The sequence below is a fragment of a genome, unplaced genomic scaffold (genome assembly GCF_019419815.1).
Source record: "Pyrus x bretschneideri cultivar Hongxiangsu unplaced genomic scaffold, Pyrus_bretschneideri_v1 Contig158, whole genome shotgun sequence".
NCBI lineage: Eukaryota > Viridiplantae > Streptophyta > Magnoliopsida > Rosales > Rosaceae > Pyrus > Pyrus x bretschneideri.
Genome location: NW_025999455.1, coordinates 30,276 through 43,984, shown reverse-complemented (window position 1 = coordinate 43,984; position 13,709 = coordinate 30,276). Strand labels below are relative to the sequence as shown.

The 13,709-nt window shown below is 36.3% G+C and overlaps 1 protein-coding gene across 1 annotated transcript; it reads left to right on the top strand.

The window, feature by feature from the left end:
- The first annotated feature begins 3,621 nt into the window (after positions 1-3,621).
- Positions 3,622-11,920, top strand: LOC103933680 (AUGMIN subunit 7-like). The gene is made up of 10 exons (XM_048580665.1): positions 3,622-3,870; positions 5,986-6,141; positions 6,253-6,322; positions 7,170-7,231; positions 7,949-8,008; positions 8,195-8,307; positions 8,635-8,725; positions 9,423-9,530; positions 9,946-10,044; positions 11,543-11,920. The coding sequence occupies exons 1-10, from the start codon at positions 3,622-3,624 to the stop codon at positions 11,696-11,698; spliced, it is 1,164 nt and encodes a 387-aa protein (XP_048436622.1). The 3' UTR covers positions 11,699-11,920.
- Positions 11,921-13,709: the final 1,789 nt, after the last annotated feature.

Below are 13,709 nucleotides of genomic sequence, written 5' to 3'. Positions count from 1 at the left end.
CAAATCTCTTCTTATTTTATCTTATTTTATTATGTATAAAGCTAGCAGTGTGATGAACAGCGTGCATGCTGACAAAAAGTTTGGGGTCATTCACTTCGACAAAATACTTGGACCAAAATATGAGAGCTAGGGTGAGGGAATGGTCGCGGCTGAGAAAAAGATGATAAGGGAGATAGAGGGTGAGGTGCTGTCAGTGTGTATGTTTGAATGACAAAAAAGGGATAACTAATAAAGGGAGGTGAAGTCACGGGCCAACCAAAGAAACCTCCAGAAAATTGGGGAGAAATCTGCCACATGGCAACCTGTGAGTGGTCCAAAGGTGGGATAAAAAATCTCCACTTGTGAAATTACCTTACGTTTAAAATTTCGTAGAAGCTTGGTTTTAGCTTTGAATTCAAATCTGTTTGCACCCATGCATCCGTAGCGACGAGTACTATGAGGATACGTCAAAAAAACAAATCTTACGTGACACGACAAGGTGGTCAACAAAAATCAACGTATTTGCCTCGAAGGGCATTTTCGTAAATTTATGTTTTAAAATTATAAAAACTATAATTTTTGGGGATAGGTCGTTACATATGAGATAAAACTAAAACATTTAAGCTAGAAAATTTTAAACCATAACTGCCATATCCCGGCCCGGGCCCTCACCACATCCCGGGCTCAACTCCACCGTAGCACGATATTGTCCGCTTTGGGTCCCGACCACACCCACACAGTTTTGTTTCTGGGAACTCATATGAGAACTTCCCAGTGGATCACCCATCATGAGATTGCTCTCGCGCGAACCTACGGAACCCGAAGCCAGTGAGCTCCCAAAAGGCTTCGTACTAAATGAAGGTGCGCATATATACACATAAGGCTTACAAGATCCATTTCCTTAAGCGATGTGGGATGTTACAATCCACCCCCTTAGGGGCCCGACATCATCGTTGACACACTTCCGCCCAGAGATTGGCTTTGATACCAAATTATCGCATCCCGGCCCGGGCCCCCACCACATCCCGGGCTCGACTCCACCATAAGCACGATATTGTCCACTTTGGGCCCCAACCACGCCCTCACGGTTTTTTTTTTCTGGGAACTCAGACGAGAACTTCCCAGTGGGTCACCCATCATGGCATTGCTCTTGCACGAACTCGCTTAACTTCGGAGTTTCTACGGAACCCGAAGCCAGTAAGCTCCCAAAAGGTCTCGTGCTAAATGGAGGTGGGCATATACATATAAAACTTATAGGATCCACTTCCATGGGCGATGTGGGATGTTACAATCCCAATCGGAATGTGACAATAACTCAAAAACAACATTTCTTCTTCAATGGTTATGACTTAAAATTTTAGCTCGAAATTATTAAAGAATGATTTTATCCTAAGTTTTAGATAACTTTTTAAAATAAAATTTATGTAGATTATACTATTTGTTTTTATGAACAATAACAAAAAAATATTTAAGTTCTATAGATAATGAAAATCACACAACCTAGGTATTTATAGAGTTTTTCAGGTGAAATTTGAGTTAAATAATTTTTAAATTATTTAAGGCATTAGATTTAAATTTGCGTCATTGGATGGTTTTTTTTACTGTTAGATTTGATCTCATTTGATCACAGCATTTGGATTAGAAGTATGAAAAAAAAGGTTTGAAATATGACTATTGGATCAACCAATGGTCATATTATTTGGACCGATGATTAGCCAAAGAGTCGTTGGCTCTATTATATAGTGGCCAACAAACCTGTTCACATGGCCCCACCTATTTTTGTTTGGCGTGTTGTTGCATGTGGCTTAATTTTTGAGGGGAACTGGCCCAAATGATTATTTTCTCCCCAAAGCTTTTTTTAGCTCAATAATTGATTTTTTTTTTTTTTTGGGAGGAGGGGATGGGGCTTATAGCTAACTTTCTCATACAGTAACCAAATTGCTCAAGGTTGGAGGCTATAGATTCATATCGAAGCCCTCTTCATTTGATACCATACTTACACATTAAAATGAAGTATACACAGATATTGGAGCCTAGAAATTTAGATGGTTTTTGGTGGTTCTTTGTCGTTGCTAGAGTCAAGTCTTGACCCAAGAAGGAGGAGTACCCTTCCCTTCATGGACTTCCAAAATATGTAAGTAGAAATTCCCTATTCTAAGTTTCATTTTCGTGCAGGTTTGAAATTTACACATTTGTTGGAATCTGTCCATATTGAGCTATCACTGTTTTAAGTAAAAATGGCTTGTGTAGGTGCAAGCTCTTCCATAAAGTCTACACTTCATACAGCATCCTCCTCAAGATGAGAACATACCGAGGTCCTTGTGAGTGGACTTGTTTTCATAAAATGGGTTTTTATAAAGAAAAAGGGTTTCTTATAAAACTTTAAGCTTCCTTTTTTGTCCACTAACTTCTTGTTTTCACTTCGATGATTGGGTAGACGTCGAGGATTAGTAGGTAGCTCTGACATACTCCTAAAAATTACCCGGTAGCTCTGACATACTCCCAAAAATGAGGGAGACTTATCCTTTTTGTAGAACTTATGTAGCAAATCCATCTACGCATGGAACATGTAAACTTTCTTTTGAATACTTTGGTTTCCGCATGCACATTAATACTTATGCACTAAACTATGAACATGCTGTAATGGAGGGTCTAAGACCCATTAGGTATGGCCATTTGAGGATGTTTTGTTGTTGAATAACTGTGAACTACTCTTTATGCATGTTGGTTTTAATCATATTTCAAGGCCAACTATGCCAAATTTCTGTAGGCCCTACTTTGAACTTATATTTTTATATCCTTTATGCATGTTTAGGCATGCATCACTTTACAGCCGTCGCCCAACACGACTTGATTTAGATTTCCATACGGATATCTAGATTGAGTCATGTCAAAGGAAGTTGGAGTTGAGAAGAAATAGGGAGAGGGAGTCAGAGTCGCCCAAGAAGATAAATTTAGAGGTGTGTGTAGTGTGGTGTAGTTTGGTGTAGCTAGAGAAGAAACAGAGATGCAATCGAAGTCAAGAGAGAGAAATGGAATTGGGAAGGACTTATGAGTGAGTAGTGTTTTAGTTTTTATGAATGGTTCAAATTCAATTCCAATCAAATCCAACAGTCACAAATATTTTATAATAATAATAATAATAATAATAATAATTAATACAACATATATATATATATATATTTATTGTCTATTCAGTTTCGTATGGTATTATCAAACTTATTTCTTCCCTTAGGTGGGCTTTGACTGTATTGACCTTAGGCCCATGGTTGGGCTTGCCGCCCATTACCACGACCATGACTATTTTTTCGTCGTTTATGGTTGCTAGAATTGGTCACATGCACATCAAGCACGGTGTTCAAGCTAGTGGGTCGAGCTTGATGATTTTTCATTAAAAGTTGGTTCTATTTTTCAGTGATAAGCAAAATAGAGATCAAATCCAAAAATTTGGTGAACTTATGTGCCCTATATTGTTGCTGCAGGACAATATTGGTGGCATATAAGGTCGAATAGGTCTTCCTCAGGAGATCTAATTCGGTTTAGTCCACTTTATAGAACTTAAAGTAGTGATTGGATTCTACAAATTTCATAGTTGTATTCATTCACAGACTTAAAGTCTTGGAAGTGTAGATGCTGCCAGTCATGTCTAGCTTCAGGCAAGTAAATATCTATCTGATGATCAAAACGGTCAGCCAAAGCATGTTAGAGGATGTGTGGGTTCTCCTCATCGAGGTAGTCGATCTGCAACGCATAATTGATGTGTTTTCGAATGAAGATCATTACCGTAGCTTTTTGAGCTTCATCGATGGGTTTGTCGTCGGTAGGTGCCTCGATGGTGGCTTTAATAACCTGTGCCATAAGATGGAGCTTCACACCTTGAATATACTTCAGGTAGTTTCTTCCAGATACTTCCAGAGCGATGAAATCAAGCTTGTTTAAGTTCGATATGTCCCTAAAACAGAGGGTACAACAAAATGTGGTTAGTCATATGCTAATCCATAGACATACATCATAGAACATTCGAGTTCTATAGACATGTATTGGTTTAATTTAAGCATGAAAGCTATAGCTTTCATGTGGTAAGTTTTGAATGAAAACTTTGGGTTTCAAAAGCACTAAATATGAAACTACTCATTCAATTTAGTTTTATGAACGATTAGTTCATAAATGAGAGGTTCCTGCAAGAACACATAATGCAATATGTTGATTTAAGTGTAGTGGATTTGAGTTGCTTCGGGAACTCAAGTGTGAGAGCTTCAGGACTACGAAAGGATGTCAACGGTTCAAAGTATAAAAATAAATTATTGAATCGTTAATGTCCAAAAGTGATATTCAGGTCAATAATTTTGAATTAATTATCAGATTAATAGACTGTAGGTCACTTAATTTATTTAATGGACCAGGACCAAACGAGGTCGATCATAGAAGCAAAATAATGACAAACGGTACATATTAGCTTCAGTTGGTGATAAACCAAGTGATAATTAAATTAGAATTAGTGTAAACCAAAGTGCCCTAAAAATTATTTGGGCATGATTTAGAACGCGGGGATGCCAAAAATTGGCATTGGGTAAAAAAATAACACGAGAATAGGCCATGCAGTTCGGCTGCAAGCTTATTGGGTCACGGGAGGGCTGCAAGCCTCTAGGTTGTGTGGTCTAAGGAGCCCAGCAGCAAAAGCTGCTAGCTTTGGGCTTAAAGCCATGCACGGGTGTATGCCTAGCGTGTGATGGCATGTGGGTTGGTGTAGGGAAGCCCAATTGAAGTTGGGTTTCGGGTTTTTGGGTTGGGGAGAGTGGGCTGCTGAAGATAGGCCAGGGACACGCGGGATAGAGCCAAGAAGAGTTACAGGCTTCTTGGTTTAGGCTGAAAAACTTCAGGCCATTGTAAGCCTACTAGGCCGAAGGCCTGGTGCCTCTATGTGTGAACATCAAAGCCCGAAGGGCTGCTGCTGTGTGGTCTAAGGTGTCAAAACGACACTATTCCATGATATGCTCTATGCAGCTGGGCTACAGGTCAGGCCAGTGGTGCCACGGCAGTGCGGTTGCCGTGCTGCATAATCCTAGATTTTTCCTCTCCCCCCCCCCCCCCAAAAAAAACATCTCTAGGGTTTGAAAAATCCTAAATTGCTTGTAATTGATTTATATGCTTTGACTCACAAATTCCACATAACAATATAATTGCGTAATGCATGAAACATATATATATGCATCATGGGGAATGTTTTCATGTTTCATGGTCATTTCAAATATTTTACTTTATTTTAAGCGTACCTGATTGGCAGAAAACAAATAAAAGCCTTTGAATTTCGAAGAAGAGAGCCTCCTCCTACGATCCTTCAATTCCTTAGCTTCTGGCAAGAGTGTGCTGACAGCATGTCATAGACCTATTTGACTGAACTATTCTAAGGGAATAAAGAGAGGGTGGCCGGCGGCAATAAGAAAAAGAAGAGAGAGATTTACTTGTGAGGTATATGTTGTATCACCCCATTATGCTTTTATTTATAGTAGTAGGATATGTTAAATCCTTACCCTTTTTAGGATTACAACTCTAATAGGATATGAACTACTAAAGGGAACATTCAAAGATATTTCTAGATACGCTATGATTTACACAATCATATTTCTATTCTAAATATGACTGCAACACTTTGTATATATAAAATGAATAATTTTTTTATTTTGTTAAACAAAATGAATAATTTTGGCACACTTAATTTGTGTTGAACATATTTGAGTGTCAAGAAAACGCTTCCCGTGTGGATTTAGACTAGATTGAGCTTTGGGCCTCATGATTGTGTTTTCAGTTTGTTTTATCTTGGCCCAATCATTTTCGTTTCGAAAATTCCATGGCAAAAGAAAAAGAGTCCCTCCATCATTAGCGAATTAAACAATTCAAAATAAATTATCAAATCAAAAACGAAAATCTCAAATTGTTGATCGATTCAAAAATCCCAACTAAAACCCCAAAATCACCAAAACATTTTGTGTCGATTTTGGATCTCAGTCGAAGTGTAAGGAGTTCACAAATGGCGGCAAGACAAATGGAAGAGATACAGAGGAAGTTGGCGATGCTGAATTATCCGAGGGCCAATGCGGTTGCTCAGTCCCTCCTCTTCGCCGGCATGGAACGCTACGCCCTTCTCGAGTGGCTCTTCTTCCGGTACACGACATGCCATTTACTTCTTCTTTGACCTTTTGTGGTTCTTACTGTGTCTCGCATGTTTGATTGTTGCTGTTTGTGTTGTGTAATTGCATATTGCTGGGGGACAAGTCGCCGTTCTCCCAACAAAATCTTCAAGGGGACGCCATGGATCACGACGAAGAGACTGCTCGAATCCAGTGTAAACCCTATTTTGTAGAATGTCGAATACGGTTTGCTGAATTTGTTGGGAATTTGATGAAATGTAGACTTTATATTGGTTTTTGAATTCCATCAAATGGTTGATCTAAGTTATAGTAATGTGTTGTAATGTTAATTTTAAACGAAAATGTGGCTGCAATTTTTGTTAACTAGTCTTACTTGCAAACTTCTGAAATTTTCCTGATGGATAATTAAGATTGACAAACTGTGTTAAAACTTTAAAGAACTTCTGTGTTGTAGTTGCCAAACTGAAAACAACTTTTTGGTATCATCACTACATATATGTTCTACATGGCCACGCTAAACTGATATGACGAAAGTTCTTATCTCTCAAATTATGCTAAAGGAAATCACACTTCGAAAGAAAAATTAGATCTAGAATAAGATTGTTTAGTGGACAAAGACAAGAACACGATTACTGTTCTATTGTATAAAAGATAGATGCATACTACAGTTGTCATTGCACAATCTTAGTGCAATGTGACTTTAAAGAAGCAAGAATGGGTATGATATTGCTTGCACTTGAGATAACTTAATAAATTATCGAACTCGTTACTCTATGCACCCAAACTCTCTCCTTATTAGGACTTTTTAAGATAACTTTGTGGAGCATCCTTTTCTTGCTGCTTCCTTTTGGGTTTATTTTTTATTTTTTAAAGCCAGCTGGTTGGTCTATCTGTTGATTGCTTACCTTCCCAAAGTCTAATCTTCTTTGTATGTGATGTTAGATATGTTGCACCTGCTAGTTTTCACGGTTTTTAGTCATTTGATGGGACAATTTTCTCTTTTATTGTTTAGCTAATAAATGTTGACCTTTTGTTTTGTAGATTTGGTAGAGATTGCAAAGTTTTTGGGTATTATTACTACTATAAACACCGAAGCCATCCAAGTTAGTTATGGATTTGTCTTGATTTAGGAGTATTTATTCTGTCTGATATGGTCGATTTTTCTTTAGAAAGTTTTACAAATTAAGTGCACTTTTACTTGTTTTGTCTTTTTATTTCATTTCTTGTTTGAAAGTCATTGTTTGTTGCTTTGTTCTTCTTGGGCAACCAATCTCTATGATAATTGTACCATGAGTCGATCTGTTATCAATTACTATATTCATGTTTCTATTGAGTACTCAATGAGTAAAATTTTGAATGATACTCCTTTCTTAAATAATGTCAACTTTTTAATTGATGTGTTATCTGAATTGATTTGGGTGTATAATACAGTAAGGATTGTATCCTGTTATAAAAATAAATCTGTTATTTTTATGGAGCTCCCCTTACATTCAAATTCCGTACATTAGTCCCCCAGATATGCTTTCAGGGTAGTGAAATATGAATCTCCTTTGATCCACCTACATTGAAATTGTCAATTTGAGAAAAATTTGTATTGACAGATCACAACAAACTTTTCATTTGATAGAATAGACTAGAATCATATAATTAAATATAAGATGAAGATTGTTTGCAAGATGCACATTATGCACCAAGTTGGCAGTCTAGACAAGATGAACATATGTAGGGCATCATACATTCTGCACTTGACGCAAAATTTAGCAATTATTTGTTGTGTGAGTTTCCTCCACTTTTATTGAAGGCAAAGCTTTTTGTTGCAGGGGCGAGGAAGCTATGAAGATCGCACTGAAATGCTTCATCTAAGTGTAGATCTTGTGGAGGTAAGTATTTATGCTGATAATCAAGAATGGAGGTAGGATGATACTAAGTATTACATGGTTTGGCAAGGTGTTATTGTTTGATAAAAGAAGTGTTAGATCTTCTACAATGTGTGATTTGTTTTCTGATTTCGAAAATCATTTTAGGCTGAGATTATGACTTGTAATTTCTGCATTATTGATGAGCAGGTAGCAAAGAACATACAACTAATTGATTCCATAGCTGAAAAACAAGCTCAAATATTCTCTGAAGAATGCAAATTGTTCCTTGTAGATGTTCAGATTCAGTCCATATATCCATTGTAAGGATAACTATTTTCAATTGCTCCCCCGAAGTAACAACATGAATGATAATTGCTTCAGTAAAAGAAAAAAAGAAAAGAAAAAAAGAAAACTCCTCGCAGATGCATTGTAAGAAAAGCTGTTTCTGATTATTGTTTACTCCCAAATTAAAAAGAATAATTGCTTCACTGAAATTTTATTGTCAAACAAGAGGGAACCTCTTTAAAAGCCAACCCAAATTAATTAGGATAAAATTCTCAAAAGAGATGATTACATCATTTAAGTTTGAACAACTAGTTTCAGTAGATACAATAATATCCTGTTTGTTTAATGATAGTTCATTGCAGGCCTGATGTTTCTGAATTGGAGAAAAAGCTTTCAGAACAATCAAAGATATTCTCAAGTCTTCAACAAAAGGTTGACGATTTGGCTTCAAAGGTTTGTTTCTATTCCATAACTTAGATCTTCTTGCCTTTTGACAATAATTGCTTTTTTTTTTTTTTTTTAATGATTTGTTTCCTGGAACCATTTAGCTATTTGATCAACTTCACGTAGTGCTCTTTGTGCTGTATAAATTATGCCAACTGTTCATATCAACGTAATTTAGCTAAATCATCCAACTTAAACCAGAAAATGAACCTTGTCATTTTAAAATAGTATCCCACTGCTTCTCCTTTCCAGCCATTCTAATGTCATTAGACTCTATCATTGTGTTCATGAAAGTTCTCGGTTTCTTTAACTGCGTTTGACACCTAAAGACACCACCTCCCTACCTTTCCATTTCATTTTGATCTTCACCTATCCTATGCTGCTTTGCAAAGAACAGACGCATAGTAATGCCTTCGCTAGTGCCAAAGGATGTTGAAAGGTTCATTAATATGGCAGTTATTAAAATAAAAAAAAAAAGTGGTACCTTAGTTTTTCTTTATTGCCATATGCATTTTGAATTATTTTTTTCTTCTGTTTTTTAATCATTCCCAATGCCTATAAGTCCACAATATTTCTGGCATTGAATGCTCCTTCAAAATTTGTGTTGTCAGTGTACATCTTAATCATTTATAAATTCCCCCTCTAGTCCTACTTGTGCAGTTAATTCCTTCTTTTTCTCACTCTGACTCTATGCTATTGCATGTAGTATGCCTACAACCCATATGAGGATTATGAAGAGGTGGAATCAAGATTGCGTGAACATTTGGAGTCTTTTCTAGAAACTGCAAAATCATTCAATACAATTTCCACTAAGGTTGGAGCTGCTCTGTGTTTTAATATACTCTGCTTTTTGACAATCTGATGTCCCTTTTCTTTTCTTTTCTTTTCATGTTGTACCAAATTTAAAGATTTTGACATGTTCCTCAGAATTATATATCTGCTAAAAAGGTGAAGCACCGGCGGTACATGTGCACCATGATGAACCATATGCTTTGTGGTGGATTCCATTTTCACATACCTGGCTTGGTTGGCTTAGGAGAAAGTTTACGCTTCAGTTTTAGCTCCCGAATAATAGAAAAGTTCACTATTTAGCTAGTACTCCACTTGGAATGATGACATTTATTTTGATGTGCATGAATCCTTAATACTTTTGTTATTCGTTTTGCCATGTGTGCGCATATGAAGTATATATGCTTATCTGCAACCTTGAAATGTTGTGCCTTTTGTAGGAAATACATCCCTGGACACACATGATGGAGGTACCCCAGCTCCATGGGTTTGGGTCGGCTGCCAATCGATTGTTGAAGGCATACAAGATGCTTTTGAAGGTATCTCATTTGCCAATGTTTACATTTTTTTTTCCTAGCACATTATAAGGTTTATCAACTAAAGTTTGAATGGCAATTCGCTAGTTCACATACCCACTAATGTGAGTGATGGTTTTATATAATATTAAGACCTCATGGAGACTTCATTTTCCACTAAATCAATATGAGTTTCTACCTGTCTAGAAAATGACATTTTCTTGTTCTACGTAATTATGTAATATGTATCGATGAAGTATCTCTGTAGTTAGTCAATACTTCAATCTATGCAACTAAATTTCTTCTACTATTGAATTTCACAAGGACAGGTGTGTTCTTTCATATGAGGTAATGAACATAAGCATCGTAGCTTCATGGTGTGGCTGATGATGGGTAGGTATCTGGGGTGTGTGTTGGAAGGGGTCTGGATTAAAATTGTTGAAAGTAGCTTGTACATGCCACATTTGGCTTTGTTCTTTATAGGGGTTTCATGGGGATCTTTTGTCTTTTGAAGTATCAAACATAGGGATCTTGATCCTTGGCCTTTCGATGATCGTTCATTTGGTTTTACATGTAATCTTGATCTTTGGTTATTCTTTTGAAGTATCAAACATTTTTTATCAACCTTGATCTGTTAAATTTATGATGACCTGTTTTTTCTCTCCCTTTACATTTGTGCGTTGTGTTTGCTGTCCCTTTATGGATGCTGTGGTGGTCAATCCACCCCTTGTTTACATGGACTTTCCTTGGTTCAAGCATCCATAGTGCCCCTATTAACTTAGCATGGAAAACTAAAACTAAGTACAAAGCATGGAAAACTAAGTACAAAAGTAGTTGTTTGCTTGTAGCACATACTCAGTGCTCAGTGTTCATTCAGTCAAGTTCACCTTTTATCTGTCTTAAGGGAGAAAAAAGTGAAGGAAAGAAGTAGGGGTGGGGGAGAGGAAAGGGGAATTTGCTTTTCTTTGTTTTGGGGTAGGAGAGAAGAAATGGAAGAGAGTGAGAAGGGTAGTTTTCCCTTGAGCTGGGAAAGCATTCCTCTAGAGCTCAGTCAAGCATTATCCTCTAACATGGGGAGACTAAATGTCTAGTTATTTATTTGCACCTTATAATCTATGAAACTTTCAAATTGGGTACCAAAATTTTTGTATATTATGCAAGGGGCAATATTGTAGTTCAACCATTTCTGGATTTCTTGGCTTCCCTTCTCTTTTCATCAAACAAGTCAACCGAACAGTAGGAGAGAACCATAACCAAATTGTCTGTTGGGATTCTCTCATCCCGTTCTCTCTTGCTCCAAACATGGTTTTACTTCCCCATTGCCCTTTGTGTGTCTGGATGTGTGCGTGTTGCTGTAGGTGTAATTGGGTCTGGAGTGAAATAGGCGAGGTGGGATTACTTGGGTATGGATGGAGCATTGTAGATCACATTAACAAGTGATGCCAGATTTGAACAAGTATTATTAGTACAACCATGAATCTTGTAACTAGGCCTCTTCTTATAATTCTTGCATTTATTGCAGTTCCTAAGGAACTTGAAGAATCTTAGAGACTCATACGCAGCTCTGGCTATTGGATCATCTGACTCGGTTGCTGGTGAGCCTTCATCTGTCACAAGAATAATCTCAGAGTGTGAATCTGCTTTGACATGGGATTCTCTCGGCTTCCATTGCTCGTGAGCAAGGTGAGGAGGTGAGTTTATGATGAAATTGTAGTAATTGTTTAGGGGAGGGCCATGAATTCAGGCTCTTCGCTTTCTTTTTGGACTGCAAATGTATGTTGGGAAAATGTTGTTTTTTCGTGTCAAATGAAAGTGAAGTACAATGTAGTATTGATTCTGTATTCATATTACCGGCACTGTTTTGTGGGACGATCTTTATCCATGTTCGTTTGGTTTGCAATATGACTACATGAAAGTCATCGTTGTAATTAGACCCTTTCTTTTAACTTCCTAGTTTTTAACCCTATAACAATGCGAACGACACCTCTATTTACGGTTGATTCCCCAATTCCTTCGTGCTTTCTCTCTCTCCTCGTAGCCAAACTGATAAATAAGAAATGAGAGGAATCATCCCCAACTGGAACATTTGATGGATTGAATGAATATATATTCAATCCGAAAAGAATGAAAAAGCATATTCAACTATATAGATTTCATTTTTCTCAAAAAAAGAAAGAAAAAAAAAAGAAAAAAAAAGTATATAGATTTCATAGCCAAAATAAGGCTTGGGATCAGGCCCAACTTGAACAATGTAAAATCTAAAATAAGCGCTTTTACTAGAAGTTCTTTTGATTAAAAAGATGGTTTAGAAGCAATTCCAAATGAGCCCATTGTTTTTAGGGAAAATGTTAGGGAACCACACTTTTGTACCACATCGTTGTACCATCTAATGTGGTAAGTGATTTATACATGTCTTGTCATTTAATGAGTTTAGGCTTTTTAGCCAAAATGATCACTGAGATTAGCACCTCATCACTTTGATTCCCAAAATTTAAAATTGATTGATGTCGTCCCTTAGATTGTCCGCTTTAAATTGAGTGTATTTTTATCAAATCAAACCCTTTACTTGAATTGGGGGTTTCTACAATTTAACGGAGATTTATTCATAAAAGAACCAAAATGATTAACGGTAGACAATCTTAGGAACCAAAGTGAGGAGTTATGACAATCTCAGGGCTATTTTGGCTAAAAAACCATGATTTATCTCACGTGTAATACTAGGGAGCCCACATGCAACAACATCCAAAGAGATGAATTAATTGAAGTTGCATGTACACATCACTTGTCATATGAGATGATACATCAATGTGGTATATTTATGTGATCTCATAGCATTACTCAGTTCCTAGATATTTTTTGGGTGTCAACGAAAGTTCCTTATTGTTCACGTAGTTATGGAAGACTTTTCAACCTTTCTATTGATTTCATTTGAAGTGATTCAACTATTTTTTTTTTAATTATTGGATAAGTTATTAAATTTTTTACATATTATAATCAATTATTTAATACAATCACGTAATGCAGTCAAATCTCTATTTTTACAATAATGTAGTCAAAGTTTCACGTGAATTTGGAAACAATAGTTCATTAACTTCTATTTAAAAGAAAATAAACTATGTTAAGTGATGATGGAGGTAGATACAAGCTAGATGGAAGTAAAAAAGAACTAATGATTGAAAAAGAAAGTTAGACACAAACAAACCCATCAACATCTGATATATAAAGAACTGATTAACAAGTAAACAAATGAATGAGAAGGAACACCAAGTCAATACGAAAATGATAGAACTGAAAATTCAAATTAGTAAAATAATAGTAACATTATCTAATCATAACAATAGTTTTATTAATTAAGGCCCTAGTGAGATTGTGGTCTCATCACAAAATGAAACTCTAATCAAATGGTCCTACATTACAGCGACAAAGACATTATCTAAATCATGACGATACTTTAATATTGTTGAAAGACTATAAACAAATTTTCAAGTCAAAATTAGTGAAATTTCCAAGAAATCTTTTGTATTTGTAGAAGGCTTGAAACGTCAAATCATACTAAGGTTAATAAAGAAATCCCAAAAAGAAAAAACCATCAAAGTATATGTAGTTTTAGTTTATTCATTAACTTCTACAAGTTAAGTACTCAATTTAATTCTCCTTTGGTTTCAAGTGGTAATTGTTTAGTAAGTTAC